Source organism: Schistocerca serialis, chromosome 1 (assembly GCF_023864345.2).
Source record: "Schistocerca serialis cubense isolate TAMUIC-IGC-003099 chromosome 1, iqSchSeri2.2, whole genome shotgun sequence".
NCBI lineage: Eukaryota > Metazoa > Arthropoda > Insecta > Orthoptera > Acrididae > Schistocerca > Schistocerca serialis.
Window position 1 is genome coordinate 848,450,904 of NC_064638.1, and position 17,785 is coordinate 848,468,688.

A 17,785-nucleotide genomic window follows, 5' to 3' on the forward strand; every position below is an offset into this window, starting at 1 on the left:
CCAGAGGAATCGAACCATAAATCTTCGGATTCGTAAACTAAAACATGTTTTTGTATGATGAAATCTTTTCGGGTTATCAGCCGAGTCAAGGCGTCGGTCTGCGGAAACGTTTCAACAAGTTTCCTACTTGTCATCGTAAGGCGGAGTCTGTCAGTCGCCTGAAGACGACAAGTGGAAAACTTATTGAAACTTTGCCCCAGAATGACACCTTGACTCGGTTGATAACCCGAGAAGATTTCATCATCTAGATTCACAGAGAAAGTCTAAATTCGCATATGGTTGTATATTCCAGAAATTGCTGACCCATGGAAATCACATAACAATAAGTCCGATGATCCCGATTTATATTTTCTGATGTTCATGTCAATTTCTCGAAGAGAAATCTGTATGCTTTTTTTTAACAAGCTTTTATCTTAGTTGCGAATGGACCTCATCGTTGAAGACTATAATCTTTCGGGAATCACAGCAACGTTTTCATACAAACAAATAATATTTGGTTATACGCATTTTTTATATCCCACTCGCTTCGCTAACTACCAGACCATTACTAGTGCTCATTGTAAATTTTATTTTATCAGTTATAATTTGATTAAGGAAATCGTGGTTTCGCTGTATATTACTCGAATTATCATCTTAAATATCTTGAGCACTTTCCAACCCCACGTAGGATCTGTTTGCAACATAAGCCTCGACATCTAGTCCCGTTTTCCAATCATCCTTCTGCGTTTACTCTGGTTCAGTCCTCACCTCTCTTTTCAACACTTCCTTCCACATTTTTCAGCCATCTTTCCCTTGGTCTCCTTCTTGGTCATTTCCTTCGCATCTCCCTTTCATATATGTCCTTGGAAATCCTTTTGTTTTTCAAGCTCTGAAAGTGCCAGTACCATCTAAGCTTTGCTGTTTCTATCTTGCTCTGTAAGGTTTCCTTTTTCAATATTTCTCGTACCTTTTTATTCCTCATCCTGTCTCTACTTCTTACTCCTATCCTGCTTCAGAGGAACTTCATTTCACATGCATGTAATCTGCTTACACCTCTTTTCTTTATTACCCATGTTTCCGATCCATAGGTCAGTATCTGGATGTAATAACTTCTTTATATTACTTCGTTGCTTCCCTGAGGGACGTCTTTGTTCCCAACCATGCCCTTAACACCCCACAGGAATGCTTCCGCCTATCTGCCACGTTCACTGGTCTCTTTCTCATTTCTTCCATTTTCCTCTGCCACACTTCCCAAGTACTTGACACTTTCTACTTTGTTCAAATGTTTACTTCCAATCGTTATTCCGCTAGTTGGTCTATCTCTCATTCTGCTTGTAATCAGGATCTCACATTTCTTCGCAATAAATTTCATTCTATACTGTCTCACAGCTTGTTCCGAAGCATCCAGCTGTTCCTGAATCTCCTCCTCATTGTTTCCAGAGATCATCAAATCATCATCAAACACCATTGCTTTCATCCTGTCTTCTCCAGTTTTTACAGTCGTCTTAGTCATTGTCTCATCCAAGACCACAATGAAGAGGGGAGGTGACTATGCACTGCCCTGTTTCACACAACTTGTTTGATGGAACCATTCCATCCTGTCAATCCACACTTCACACAACTCAGATTTCTACATCACATCTCCTCCACTCTACTTGTTCTCTTTTGTTGAGATCGTTTATAATCTATCTACATGTCAATAATGTTGAATACAGAATGGTCTTCGAGTAATACAGTAGGTAAATGAGAAAAGTGTCAGAGGAGAGAGGAAAGTGGATGGAGGAATGGGCTAGGATGATGAAGATAGCAGAGGAAGTAAGAAAATACCATAAGGGGCGTTCGAAAAGAAACGAGCCGGAGTCTGGAATGCGCAAACCGCTGACAGGAGGGTAATATCGTGGCGTGTGTAACTGAGGTGTGGTTCCGACCAGAGCTTGGAAGCTCACAGCCCGTCGCTAGAGGGCATGCGTGCACGTCACGTGACTATACAGAGCAAGCAGTAGCATGCATCAATCGTCCAGCACTGCCAGTTGCGTTGCAAACAGTGACAAGGGGGCGTCAATGAAGAGCAAATAGATGTTGCTTGATAGGTTCTCGGGACTTACGCCGGATAATATTGTAGAAGCCGCACAATATTTCAGAGAGACAACTGCCCGCCATCTTCAGGTGCTACTGTCGCGTCGCTGAGAAACGCGCCAATTTATATGCTGGCTTTCTAGAACAGCGCAGGCGCCAGCGGGGCATAACGTCATCGAAGACCAATCGTAGACAGCGTCGAATACCAGAGTCCTCTGCTGGAGAAACGGGTCGCGGTCTGCGGAAGCGCCCCGCGGCGCGGGAAATGCGGCCGGGAGCGACGGACCCCGTTCGCGCGCGCGAGGTGTTGGCGCCCGATTTAGGCATCTGCGCTAAGGCTTCCCATCTGCGTTGACTCGGTGCGGTTGCTAATCTGTGGCTGACGGTTCCTTAGTGCCGACAAGGCTGGTTCCCAGGCTTTGCTCAGGTGAAATCCCGTGTCTCTGTTAATTAGCTCACTGCTTATACGTATTTCGACCGCCTCTTTGATGATGGAGTCCCAGTATGTGGAAGCATGCGATCCTTAAAAAGGCTCTGAGGGGCAAACGATTCACCTCGGATGACGACATCCAGCTGTATGTGCGGAGTTGGTTAACATCGCAACCCCGGGAATTTTATGAGACAGCCATTCACCGCCTTGTGTCACAGCAAGGGTCAATACGTCTAACATACAGGTACTGGTTTCTGTAATTATGACCGAGCGAGGTGGCGCAGTGGTTAGCACACTGGACTCGCATTCGGGAGGACGACGGTTCAATCCCGTCTCCGGCCATCCTGATTTGGGTTTTCCGTGATTTCCCTAAATCGCTTCAGGCAAATGCCGGGATGGTTTCTTTGATAGGGTGTGGCCGATTTCCTTCCCCATCCTTCCCTCACCCGAGCTTGCGCTCCGTCTCTAATGACCTCGTTGTCGACGGGACGTTAAACACTAATCTCCTCCTCCTCCTCCTGTAATTATGGCTCCAGCTCGTGTCTTTTTGAACGCCCCTTATATATCGAATGGTCAAAAGTAAGAGGAGAGGTTTGAGAGAGGATGCAACGATGATGGATAATAGTGACAAAAAGGTTAACAAAAAAGAGACACTGAAGATAGTGTGGAAGGAATACTTTGAACACTTGCTAAATCCGAACAGACTTTGAGTTGAGGATAATAGGCTAATGGTGAAAGAAGTAAACTCTGGTGGTAAAAGGGTCTGACATTGAAAGAAATGGAAAATGGCACTTGACAATATGAAAGGAAGAAAGGCGCCATGTGTGGACGAAGAAAGTGTCGAAATTGTGAAGGCAGCATGGAAAATTGGGAAACAGAGGCTGTATCGCGTGATGTGGTTGGTGCAGAATGAGAAGAAGACTCCAGAAGATTGGAAGAGGGCACAAATTGTCCCTATATTCAAGAAAGGGAGTGGGAAGGATTTTAGGAAACACAGGGGAGTCACACTGATGCCACACTGTGCCAAGATATATGAAAAGATCCTGGAGAGCAAAATCCAAACAAGGATCGAGACCAAACAGAAAGGAACAGGATGGCTTCAGACCTGGGAGGTCAACCGTTGACCTGATATCTGCAGTGGGCAGCTCCAGGGGCACCAAAATGAATCTGGGGAAGGCTTTTCTCGTCATTGGATAGGTCTGTAGAAGAAGTGTCTGGAAAGATCTGGAAAGGAAAATGAGAAAGAGGTGACAAGTAGAGTGGAAGAGATGTGCTGCAGAAATCTGAGTTGTTTGAAAGTGTAGATTGAAAGGACAGACTGGTTCCAGCAATGCTTGGGTCTATAGTTATCAAACATCGACTAAAATTGTTTCACCAAAGTTATATATTATTTCATTTATTTTAAATGTAACCTAAAAGTCTCTGTGCTTCATGTTAACTCTTTCAGTGATCTCGCATGTCATATGCTTCCAGCGCACATATTTGTACCCCAAGACACTTTCGTCACTCCCAGCATTGTACAACGCTGTATGAAAGTTTGTGGTGGTGTTGCACTGCTGAAAATACGTTATAATTGTGCAAACCAAATTTAAATATGGAACCACAGAAGTTGTTAGGCCTCTAAGGAGAGGCAACACGAAGAACAGTAGCTGTTTTCTATCTCTTTCAACAAAACTGAGGGTGAAAAAGCAATTTTGCAGTCACAACTGACGATGCATTAAAATAAAATTAAAACGTTTTAGGTCATAATATCTATTATAGTAGTAAAAGGTGTCCTAAACAAATACTGTTCTTTTAATTGCTTACAGGCCACAAAAACAAACACGTATCTTCTCTTATTCATTAAGCAAGTACAGTAGCTTTCATCACTCTTGAAATTGTTGATTATATCGGTCACATTTTCAAAGGCAGTTGGAAAGCTAATCTTGTTTGAAATTGAATGAGTCTCTATCAACTTCTGAAGTATCTTCAAAAATGTGTGTGAAATCTTATGGGACTTAACTGCTAAGGTCATCAGTCCCTAAGCTTACACACTACTTAACCTAAATTATCCTAAGGACAAACACACACACCCATGCTCGAGGGAGGACTCGAACCTCCGCCGAGACCAGCCGCACAGTCTACGTCTGCAGCGCCTAAGGCCGCTCGGCTAATCCCGCGCGGCTCTGAAGTATCAAGACATGTTTTACAGTAATGGATGCCCGGAAATTAAAAATAGAAGAAAGTTGCTGTTGGAAGAGATCGTTAAGAGTCCATAATGAAATATGTAAATGTTCTCGGCCGGAAGTGTCAAGTATCAAAATATTCCGGGCTATTGTGCCGTGGCTGACTAAATTTCTTCGAGAAACGCAAATTTTCTTTCCGATCTGCGAATAAGTCACAGTGTTTATGAAGGTCCAGTTAACATCGTGGCTCACTATTGACTCAGTAGCAAGTCAGGTTGTGAATCGAACTTTCATAGAACCTGCAACCCATTTTGAAGAAGTCATCTGTATATGGTGACGAAACATTGACTTCAGCCACGAAATTCATTAAGCTACGGAACAATAGTCGGAAACATGTATGATGGGATGCACTCATTAACTCTCGGTCCCTGAAATCATGAAAATGACGCTGTTTCTACACTCAACTTGGAAAAACGTCCAGTTTGCTACACTGTCCAGAACTTCCCCAAATACAATTGAACTGTAATAGTTATCACCTTTACATTAAATTCGAGTGAAGGAGTGTGTAACACCAAGACTGCAGGATGCATGGCACCTGCTACTGATACATTTTTTTTTTTTTTTTGCTGAAGTATATGTAAATATTTGTAATTTAAATGCTTTCTTTTAATAAGCAAGGGCATTGCTTCACTGTATGTGTACATTTAGGTAGAAGTCTGTTGGCGTTTCATTGTATTTATCTGGGTTTTACTGTGAAACTTATAAGATCTGGGAAAAAGCCAAAGGAATTATTATTTGTATCGTCTAGCAACGATAATAGCAGTGCTTAGCGTTGTAAAATCTTTGGGTAGGGAGCTGTTGCGCAGAGTGCGCGGAGAGAGCGAGAGACGGGTTCCAGCGCTTGTAGTGTGCGGAAGTGTGGTGTTAACGCTTTCGCAGTAGAGAGTACCATTTTCGGCGGCAACATATACGCGCGCCGGCCAGATGTCTAAAGCAGGAGTACGGGCAGTGGACGGGCGGAAGAGGCTGCATTAATTACGATTGCCCGTTCCTATAATTAGCCATGCCTCCACAATATGCTACCGTCTTCAACAACAGCAGCAGTTCCAGCAACACAGTTACTTCGCCGGCTTCGAGTTTCGTCGTATGCACAGCACTGAAGTAAGACTGTTCATTGGTAGAAGGTATTAACGGCTAACCCAGCACCACAACTGCATGTGATTTGATTGATAAGATTTATTTAAATAATAATCAGCTAAACTCAGGGTGATTGTGTCCTCATTGCCCCCAGACATTGTTACCAAGCAGGATCCTTGTTCCTTTTTTTTCTAATATGCTAACTGAGTGTCATAAGAAACAAATTGAATAGTTACAGCCGGTTTATTAATGAATAATTTCTCTTTTTAAAAATTTTAGCCCCAGTCTACTTTCAATTAACTGTTGTACGACAGAGGCTTCAGTAAAGCAATTTCATTTTTCAAGTTTGAGAAACAATCACTGGAAGAAAATTCAAATCTAAAGAAATGCACAAATTAAGAGTGCGGAAGTTTTATTTATTTTACATATAGCCTGGCGCACTTGGCTGTTTGGTTTGGTACGTATTCTAGTATTTAACTCTGTTCAAGTCAGTAAAGAAACTCAGTTGTTCAGACAATAATATGAAATCCAATTTGCAAAATAAGTAATGGCAAAGTAAAAAGTGCTTGCTTTTTTTCTAAATTTCTTTGAAGACGTGCTGAGGTCACTGAAAGTCATTGTTCACGTAATGAATTTCAGTACTAACATACAGTTTAATTGCATATTTTCAAATCATTACTCGATTGCCTTTTTCAAAATTTAATGCAAAACATAAAGTAAGAGTGTCTTCTCATTTTTCTTTATCATTACATACTCACTTAAAATTAGTGTAAAAAAAATTTAAAAAAAACGTGGCAACCTTTAGTTGCCACGTCAGTGTTTAATAGTACATGTTTTTTCTTCCCATCATCTTGTACAGGAATTTGGATGTAAATTGCCCTACTGGGCTGGCGACCGTTAATTACTTCCTTTTCGTTCATTAGTGTAACTTTTGAATTCATAATCAGTGATACACCTTTCTGTCTAGTGTTGTTCGTGAGTGAATGCACAAGATAACTTTCATTTTCCAAACTATTACTTACTTTATTTTTAGTAGACTTTCCATCAGAAGGGTCGGCTGTACACTGTCCTCCTACTTATCGGTATCACTTCTTCGAGAAAGATAGCCTTATACAATCAGAAAAAATCAATTAGGCATACACGCGATCCACGGTCATATTTTATATTGCAATCAGGATAGGCCGATTAGTAAGAGGAAGGTTACAAGTGAATGGACGGAAAACATAGCCCACAGATAATCTATTTGTTCACGAAGTAAGGTAATTGAATGCATTCCAGTGTGCCCCCTGGAAGACAAATATAGACATATCGAAAAAGAGGAGAGAACAAAAGAGAGTAATACTGACGCCATCCAGTGTGTCTGCCTCCAGACGTTGTAGGAAGAGTTGGGCCCGAAGTGCAGCGTGGCGCCCACGTGGTCGACGCCCATGGAGGCGCCCGCGGCGGTGGTGAGCTTGCGGTTGCTGCGGCACTCCACCAGGTCGATCTCGCCGGACGCCGGCCACCCGCCGTACTCGTTGCGCGCCGGCTTCAGCCAGATAGCTGCGGCACACACGAGCACATCGTACACTTCACTTTCACCGTCCGGCTCCCACCCTGCTGCCGGACTTCTGGTTGTACGTTACTCGGGTTATACACACTTGACACTTGTCAGGTGGGTAACTGTATACTACAGGTTGTCTCAAGTACGGCGCGAGCAGAGCATGCGGCATAGCGAGGGGCCCGATATCGCATAGGCAAGTCGCCCTACCTGCTCCCGGCCCTTTTCTCGGACTTGCTAGTGGCGTATTCCTTTCAAGCGTGACTGACTATACTTGCTAGGAATGCACTTTAAAGAAATTAGGGAACATCGTAGGGCCACTTAGCTCTTCTGACTCGTGACTCAGATGCATCTGCTCACATAGCTGTGTACGAACACAGAGTGAAACGATACAAAGTGACGCTAGTGCACCAGCAGTTAAATTCCGATACTTTTGATCAATATCGGTACTGAAACTGGCTATTGCAGTCTGCGCATGATGGGAGAAGGAAGGAAGAAAGATTAGGATTTAACGTCCCGTTAATGACGCGATCATTGGAGCTCGAGCTCGAATTGTTTTTATACTTACATGGATATGGTGTCTCTTCTTTCGGACATGTCCGAAAGTACAGGCACCATTGATGACCTGCAGCTGTCTAGAACGAAATTAGAATTACATTAATACCTTCAGCTGTTCACGGGCGTTGATATATATCAACGGGGAGAGGTGAAAATGTGTGCCCCGATCGGGACTCGAAACCGGGATCTCCTGCTTATATGGCAGACGCTCTATCCATCTTTTTTTTTTAATCTCATTTTGTTCGTTTTCGTTCGTTGTATCTGCTCGGGGCGGACGTCGAAAGACACCCATGTCAGTTCGCTGTTGATCCATTAACTCAGTTTTTTTTTTATTACAGAGGGCAGCTAGCCCACTGACCAAACACGCTGAGTTACCGTGCCGGCATCCATCGGAGCCACCGAGGGCACAGAGGATAGCGCGACTGCGGGGACTATCTCGCGCACGCCTCCAGTGAGACCCACATTCCCACCTTGTACCTCCACACACTACATTCGTAGTGTCCCACCCCAACACACTCATTATTGGTGGAAGATATTCTTTCGAAGTCCCATAAGAGTTCGGGGAATATGTGTGCATCCGCATAGAAGAAGAAGGTCATGGCCGATATTGCCAGAACTATATACTTACATGAATATGGTGTCTGTTCTTTCGGACATGTCCGAAAGAAGAGACACCATATCCATATAAGTATATAAACAATTCGAGCTCGAGCTCCAATGATCTCGTCGTCGACGGGACGTTAAATCCTAATCTTTCTTCCTTCCTTCTCCCATTATGCGCACACTGCAATAGCTAGTTTCAGTACCGACATTGATCAAAAGTATCGGAATTGAACCGCTGGTGCACTAGCGTCACTTTGTATCGTTTCACTTTGTGTTCGTACGCAGCTACGTGACTTGGTTGTAATGAGTGTGGGACACTACGAATGCAGTGTGTGGACATACAAGGTGGGAATGTGGGTCTCATGGGAGGCGTGCGCGAGATAGTCCCTGCAGTCGCACTATCCTGTGTGCCCTCCGTGGCTCAGATGGTAACAGGAGCGCCGTGGTCCCGTGGTTAGCGTGAGCAGCTGCGGAACAAGAGGTCCTTGGTTCAAGTCTTCCCTCGAGTGAAAAGTTTATGCCGGCACGGTAGCTCAGCGTGTTCGGTCAGAGGGCTAGCTGCCCTCTGTAATAAAACAAAAACTGAGTTAATGGATCAACAACGAACAGAAACGGGTGTCTTTCGACGTCCGCCCAGAGCAGATACAACGAACGAAAACGAACAAAATGAGATCTAAAAAAAAAAAAAATGGATAGAGCGTCTGCCATGTAAGCAGGAGATCCCGGGTTCGAGTCCCGGTCGGGGCACACATTTTCACCTGTCCCCGCTGATATATATCAACGCCCGTCAACAGCTGAAGGTATTAATATAACTTTCGAAATTTTTTTTGTTAAGGAGGGGGAAGGAAATCAGCAGTACCTCATTAAAGGAACCATCCTGGTACATGTATGAAGTGATTTAGGAAACCATGGAAAACTTACGTCTAGCCAAAGGCGGACATGGATCTTTGTCCTCCAGAATGCGAGTCCATTCTGCTATCACCACTGCGCCACCTCGCTCGGTTCCATGATGGAGAGGTTGATCCGAAAATGCTAAATTTTTGTGATGATCCGAGGCTGCGTTTATTGGCTTATGTGAACTCTCAGTACAATCGACGTTGCAGTTCTGCAAGTCCTCATGAGCTATATCAAGAGCATCTGCATGATATAAAAGCAAGAGTGTGTGGAGTAATGACTGTAGTACGTATTATTACAGTAGTCTTCCATCATCAAATCAAAGTTTCTAACACCATAGTTCCCATCACCAGGAACACTTTATCATACTGTTATAAACCCATTGGAAGTATGTGCTCTCGCACTACCCAGCGTGATATAACGATACGTGCTTTCATTAGTTGTTAAGCGTCTGAAAAAGGTTTACGGTACATTTTTCACATATAAGCTGCAGCAATCTACTCTCATTCAAGAGAGAGATGGTACAGTGGTTAGCCCACTGGACTGGTATACGAGAGGATGCCAGTTCCGATCACCTTCGGCCATCCTGATTCAGGTTTCCCTGTGGTTTCCCTAAATCGCTACAGGCAAACGCGAGAAAGGTTCCTATGAAAGGGCACAGCTGATTTCCTTCCCCATCCATCCTCCAATCCGAAGCCGTGCTCTGTCTCTAATGGCCTCGTCGTCGTCGGGAACCTGAACCATAATATTCTTTCACAAGTCCTTTTAGTGGACCACATAATATCCCACACCTCCATTCTGGTTCATCTTTGGTGCCTAATCTAGCTATCCTTTTGGTTTGAATGAAACAAATCTGAAACAGGGAGAGTAAATTGGAGAACAACAGTAAGTCTCCCATGCATACATAGCGTATAACTTGCCTGCCTACCTCCAGTGCACCTCTGTCTCTGTTCTTACGTCATTATTGCTTATACAAAGGAATTTATTTTTAACTATCGCGTTCTCACCGTCACACTAACGCTGCAGTTATTAATAACAAGAAAAATAGCTGAGTTTCTGCCTTGAGTTGTGACAATACACACACCAAAGTTTCTCTCCTTAAAAATGTACCACAGGTTACGCATTCCATTTAAGAAATGTGCAATGACTGTTTGACTAGTTGGCAAATGGGCCTAGGAAAACTGAAAAGATCCTATTTCTATCTCCTTCCTTCGTTTCACTTAATTGTGTGTCTAGGTCTACATAAAACCAATATTCAAGTTTCCAGTAGACCTACTTCCACCAGCCCAAAAGTACAGATAGAATCATTATAAAACTTCCTGGCAGATTAAAACTGTGTGCCCGACCGAGACTCGAACTCGGGACCTTTGCCTTTCGCGGGCAAGTGCTCTACCAACTGAGCTACCGAAGCACGACTCACGCCCGGTACTCACAGCTTTACTTCTGCCAGTACCTCGTCTCCTACCTTCCAAACTTTACAGAAGCTCTCCTGCGAAACTTGCAGAACTAGCACTCCTGAAAGAAAGGATATTGCGGAGACATGGCTTAGCCACAGCCTGGGGGATGTTTCCAGAATGAGATTTTCACTCTGCAGCGGAGTGTGCGCTGATATGAAACTTCCTGGCAGATTAAAACTGTGTCCCCGACCGAGACTCGAACTCGGGACCTTTGCCTTTCGCGGGCAAGTGCTCTACCAACTGAGCTACCGAAGCACGACTCACGCCCGGTACTCACAGCTTTACTTCTGCCAGTACCTCGTCTCCTACCTACACAGTTTTAATCTGCCAGGAAGTTTCATATCAGCGCACACTCCGCTGCAGAGTGAAAATCTCATTCTAGAATCATTATAGCCGTTTTCAACCTTAACATGTTCCGGTCAACGAAGTGCACTACCCTCACTCCACCACCTCACCTTCATGGCTATAAGTCTATCAGGAATGACTAAGGAACTGGAGTAAAAGCATAAGAGTGGAAGTGAAGAAGAAGTCGAAACCTCCCTTAGTGGTAGATCAAGTAGATGTAGAATTTTACATGAAAATGAAACTCAGGCAGCTTCGACATTGAGTCAAAACATTATCACTGGTAATTAGTTACGTAACGTAGGAGCAGGTATCTTGAGGTACTTTTTGATACACCAGTAATTATTACAAAGGGTAGTGTTGCATTATTGAATGCACCTACCTGTATCAACAGTAGTGACAGTGGTAAGAATTTAAAAGATTCAGCACACACACATCTCGTGACCAGCGCGAAGCAGTTAAGTCTGTGGTTTCCACATGCAACAAAAGTGACGCAGCAAGCAGCAGGGGGGGGGGGGGGGGGGTGATACAGCAGAAGTGCTGATGCAGCCATTTCCACATGCACCTGTCAAGACTCTAGTGGCATCGTTTTCAATAATGCGTACCAAATTTTAGAGTTACGTCCTGTGCCGGTGCACAAAAAATATCCTGTAATATATACACTGAGGTGACAAAGGTCATGGGATATCTCCTTATGTCGTGCCGGGCATCCTTTTGTTTGGGGTAGTGCAGTAACTCGATGTGACATGGGCTCAACAAGTCTTTGGAAGTGCCGTACAGAAATAATGAGTCATGTGCCTCTATAGCCGTCCATAATTAGGGAAGTATTGTCGGTGCAGGATTTTGTACACAAACTGATCTTTCGATTATGTCGCATAAATGTTCGATGGGATTCATGTCGGGCGATCTTGGTGGCCAAATTATTCGCTCGAATGTTCTTCAAGCCAATCCCGGGCAACTGTGGCCAGGTGACATGCCGTATTGTCATCCACAAAAATTCCATCTTTGCTTGGGAACATAAAGTCCATGAATGGCTGCATATGGTCTCAAAATAGCAGAACATAAACATTTCCAATCAATGATCGGTTCAGTTGGACCAGAGCACCCAGTCCATTCCATTTGAATAAAGCCAACACCATTAAGGATCCACCAACGACTTGCCTTCTTGGCAACTTGCGTCCGTGTCTTCATGGAATGGGCGCCACACTCGAACGCTAGCATCAGCTGTTACCAGGAGAAATCGGGACTTATCTGACCAGGCCACGGTTACCCAGTCGTCCAGGGCCCAATCCATATAGTTTCGAGCCCAGGAGGCGCCGCAAGCGATGTCGTGCTGTTAGCAAACGCACTCGCATCGGTCGGCTCCTGCCGTAGTCCATTGACGCCAAATTTCGCAGCACTGTCCTAACGGATAAGTACGTCCCATATTGATTTCTGCCTTAATTTCACGCACTGTTGTTTGTTAGCGTTGACAGTTCTACGAAAACGCTGCTGCTCTCTGTCGTTAAGCGAAGGCCGTCGGCTACTACGTTGTCCGTGGTGAGACGTAATGCCTGAAATTTGGTGATCTCGGCACACACTTGACACTGTGGATTTCGGAATACTGAGTTCCCTAACGATTTACGAAATGGAATGTCCCACGCGTCTAGCTGCAACTACCATTCCGCGTGCAAAGTCTATTAATTCACGTCTGCGGTCATACGTCGGAAACCTTTTCACATGAATCATCTGGGTACAAATGACAGCACTGCCCTTTTATATTTTGTGTACGCTATACCACCGCCATCTGTATATGTACATATCCCCATCCCATGACTTTGTCACCTCAGTGCATTTTGCGGTTGGATATTCATATTTCCTTTTTAAATATTAAAAACAGTCTTGATCGCAACTTTTAATTTTTATTGGAGTGACTGGTTTCGATTCTATTTAAGAACCAGATTCAGCCCCTAAAAAATATATTACCAGATATAGGGAACGTTATAATAGTAAGTATACATAACAAAATGTAGAACTAGTAAATAAATATGCCAAAAACGGTGGGTGGGCTCCGTGGAGCAAGTTGCGCCGACCCTCGACGCTGGAATAACTGCTAATGGGACAAGGAGGGAATGGTTATTAAATTCGCTTCGTCACGCCCACCGCCCTGAGTGTGACATCATTGCTAGCCAATCAGAAAGACATCTATGATTAGGTAAGCACAAGAAGTAGATTAGAAAGTGCGTTATAGTTAAATTACATCGTAACATCATTATAAATGATTATTCATAATAAAATATAAACTATAAAGGTTACTTGATTTAAGATCAGCTAAAAGTATGCTCTCTTAAATAGAATCGAAACCGGTCACCCCAATAAAAATAAAAACTTGAGATCAAAACTGTTTTTAACCTCTAAATGAGAAATTTAAAGATAGCTGATAATGTTTCCAAAAATTTCATATTTCCATATTAAAACCCACTGCCAGCTATATTGTCACCAGAAACTTTAGTTCGTTCCTTACTCGGTGTTTAACCAACAAGGAAAGTGGATACAACGGTAGCGCTCCGAAATTCAGCCACGAGGTGGCAGTCGAATAAGATTCCTCTGTGGTAACTTTTAGCGACGTGGCTAAAACTGGCGTCTCAGGAATCTGGGTGTTCCGACACGAACTTCGGTGACGCCACTCGAGTGGCGGCCGAATGGTGTCACTTTAGTTGCGTGTATAAAGCCGTCTTTAAAGCTGTTGCCGGCGCCAGTGTGGCAGCGGCAGGCTACTCACCGGGCCAGAGCCAGTCGCCGCGGGGCATCTTGGCGCGCACCTCGATGCGGCCGTAGCGGAAGGAGAAGGACTTGATGGTGCGGATGCGCGCCGACTGTAGTGGCGTCACGATGTCGCTGCCGGCCTTCCTGCACACACACCACCACAAGCATATGACTCTCCACCAAAGTTCAGAGGTATAGGAAAATTTAAATCACCCAGCGTATATTCAAAGCAGCAACGTGGAAGCGTGGCAAAGATTAACTTAGATGTAGCTTCAGGCACAGGCCGACAGAGAGAATATGTACTGACAACCCAACATTTACTGTTTATGAGGAGCAATCGCTTCAACCCTTACTTGCTGTCTGGGATCTTTTTAGACCCCAAGGCTCTTTTAACTACAAAGAAACAGAATGAGATTTTCACTCTTCAGCGGAGTGTGCGCTGATATGAAACTACCTGGCAGATTAAAACTGTGTGCCGGACCGAGACTCGAAATCGGGACCGTTGCCTTTCGCGGGCAAATGCTCTACCATTTGAGCTACCCAAGCACGACTCACGACCCGCCCTCACAGCTTCACTTCTGCCAATATTTCGTCTCCTACCTACAAACTTCACAGAAGATCTCTTGCGAAGATGGTAGAGCACTTGCCCGCGAAAGGCAAAGGTCCTGAGTTCGAGTCTCGGTCCGGCACACAGTTTTAATCTGCCAGGAAGTTACAAAGAAACAGTTTTAACATACGTGTAGGAATATCATCGTCCAGATATGCTTTTTATGGACTGTTTATTATAACCGGGCAAAATATTTCTGGTTATGCCACGGTTCGTAGTACAATGATTTGAAATTTTTGCAGTTGCATCGGGCAATACGACAGGTATACAACATGTGATTTTCCGTGTTATACACCCGCGGAAAAAAATTGCAGTATCAAGAAATAATTAATATAGAGCAATAAAATTTTGGTAATACATTTGTCTGGGCAACATATATAAGTGGTTAACATTGCAAGATCACAGTTTAATGTAAGCGCACGATAAGCCACTGTGAATGTGAAATGTTTGACAATTAATAACCAATGAAGCCGCCAGAATGTTGAATCCAAGCTTGAAAACGTACATGCATTATGTTGTACAGGTACTGGACGTCACATGGAGTTCCATGCCTGTTGCACTTGGTTGCCCAGTAGTGTTGGTTGTGGACGACACCGGAGTTACGCATCGATATAACTGACGATGGCAGAAGTAAAGAAGTAGCAGGCTGGAAACAGCAAGGTAAAGCTTTTCTAAAAACGCTTACATCGAAAATAACTTTAAGTGTCCGATGCTGTTTTCTGAAAATATTGTGCGTGTGTGTGTGTGTGTGTGTGTGTGTGTGTGTGTGTGTGTGTGTGTGTAGCCCTATCTGGAAGAAACGTGGATGATTGATAAACAGTGCAGAGCAAAGCAGAACAGAAGCTACTAAAATGCGAATTTACAGAAGTAATTTCGAAGGGTTCGTCCACTAACTAACGAAGAGTACTGCATAGGTTTCGGTGAGAAAAGTGTTTTGTGACTCTTAATCACTAAAAGAAGGGATAGGATGACAGAAAGCATTCTGCGGACCAAGGAATAGTTAATCTGAACATGACGGAAATGTTTTCTTCGAGGGAGAGGGGGGGGCAGGGGAAATGAAGGCAGGTGTGAGCATTTAAAAGGGAGATTAAGTCAGACTCAAGTGGATGACAACAAGAACAACAACACGCTAATCAGAGAGAGTAAAATGGTCTTCCGATTTCCCTAAAATGATTGTAGTAATATCTTACCTGTTTGGTGTCTTATGTAATTTGTGTATTCATCAGAGAATTTACTATAGTCAGCAAGAGTCAAACGGTTTGTGATGGAATACGATTGTTATCGGAAGTGTAATAGAACGGAGGTCTCTGGCTTTCGCTTTCCCTTGTATCGACGGTACTGATTTATCACGATGAACGTATCAGTCTTTCATAGTTTTAATTGGCAGAGTACTCTTCAGTTGAAATTTAGGCATTCGAGTTCGTATTAAGAAAGAATTAAGTATATCAACATCTTAGTGATATTGATATTGCACGGGGCGGTAATTGTGATGACAATGGATTGCCGGCCGGAGTGGCCGCGCGGTTCTAGGCGCTACACTACAGTCTGGAGCCGAGCGACCGCTACGGTCGCAGGTTCGAATCCTGCCTCGGGCATGGATGTGTGTGATACACTTAGGTTAGTTAGGTTTAATTAGTACTAAGTTCTAGGCGACTGATGACCTCAGAAGTTAAGTGGCATGTGCTCAGTGCCATTTTTTTGACAATGGATTCGCAATCGCAAGTTTACTCGTTATTCCTACGGCACTAGAGGTAATTATGGGATGATCATTTGTTAATGGTTGTACTCTATTATCTTTCCAACCCTTGTCAGATCCTGAAACTCCTCCTCCCGCACAGGCCATGAAGGCCAAAAGGTCCCGACTGGCCGCCGTGTCATCCTCATACACAGGCGTCACTGGATGCGGATATGGAGGGGCACGTGGTCAGCATACCGCTCTCCCGGCCGTAGGTCAGTTTTCGAGACCGGAGCCGCTACTTCTCAATCAAGTAGCTCCTCAGTTTGCCTCACAAGGGCTGAGTGCACCCCGCTTGCCAACAGTGCTCGGCAGACCGGATGGTCACCCGTCCAAGTGCTAGCCCAGCCCGACAGCGCTTAACTTCGGTGATCTGACGGGAAACGGTGTTACCACAGCGGCAAGGCCGTTGGCAAATCCTGAATCTAGTCCATCTATATTTACAGAGTCCTCAAGGGGACTTAAATTGTAACATTCATTGTTTTTTTTCTTCTGGCATTCGGGGCATGACGAATAGAAATCATTGCCATGAAATCTCGATTCAGTTTTTGAAATCGCCCCGACCTTTAAAATAAATTATTCATTCATTTTAAGCGATTTAATGGAGCCGCGGAAATCCCAAATCTAGATAAGTGTATCGGTAACTGAATCCAATTGCTCCCGAAAGCCAGTCGTATGACTTAACCGCTGCACATCCTCATCTTTGGAGGCGAGACGGAACACATCTCCTCGGATGTCTCTGCGACACGCATCGTACATCGATGGTCGCTGCCCGCCTCCAAGGAACGAGACATGGTGTACCTCGTTAAAAACGACGTAGGTCTTTGAGTGTCCGATCTGTATGGCGTTCTCTGTGATTGTGGCAGGGTCTATACAGGCCAAACTGTTCGCACTGTTCCTGAGAGTTGTGTTGACAACACGAGACACATTAAACAAGGGAGCTTGCGAAGTCGACCGTGGATGGATATTGCCCGGAGAACTGGCACAAAACACAGTTTGAAAAGACGAGTCTTGGCTCCTGCGTCACCATATAGGGATTCCATTGTAAAGGAAGCAGCTGAGATAAGAATAAACGGCTACAGTTTCAGTCGAGACCAAGGGTGCACACTTAGTGGAGCATAGGGGTGGGCTCTGAATATCGTGCGAATGAAAGGACGGTGCTTGACGCTTGTAGGGAGACGGGAGCGACATTTTCAAACGTGGCGCCGGATCCTCGCGCTACATGACATCACTCGGTCCCACGCGAGACCCCACGAGGACAGGCAGTGGCGCTTACGTCACAGCACGTGACCCTGCAACTCTTGTCTGACGAGCGCCAGCAGCCGTCTCCGGAAGGGAACGAGTATTTCAGACGACTTTAATAATTCTTGGCTGTACGCCTAAAATGCATGCGAGCTGTCGATAGCCCATGACAAAGTTAAGACCTTTATTGTAAGAACAAAGTAGCGTAACATAAATTGGTATCAGCGTACACTCCACTGGCGTTATGTAAACAATCACACAGGCTGTAGCTGAGC

At 44.4% G+C, this 17,785-nt stretch overlaps 1 protein-coding gene and 1 non-coding gene across 2 annotated transcripts in view; both read right to left on the reverse strand.

Moving 5' to 3' along the window:
* The window catches only part of LOC126485106 (beta-1,3-glucan-binding protein-like), a 295,917-nt gene that overhangs the window by 25,706 nt on the left and 252,426 nt on the right, over positions 1-17,785 (reverse strand). The window contains exons 3-4 of the mRNA XM_050108735.1: positions 13,943-14,070; positions 7,134-7,329 (exon numbers count right to left, since the gene is read on the reverse strand). Coding sequence (XP_049964692.1) covers positions 7,134-7,329; positions 13,943-14,070 — 324 coding nt within the window. The remainder of the gene's footprint in view (positions 1-7,133; positions 7,330-13,942; positions 14,071-17,785) is intronic.
* On the reverse strand, positions 11,020-11,094 carry Trnas-cga (transfer RNA serine (anticodon CGA)). The gene has a single exon. It is a non-coding gene; the product is annotated as a tRNA-Ser (tRNA).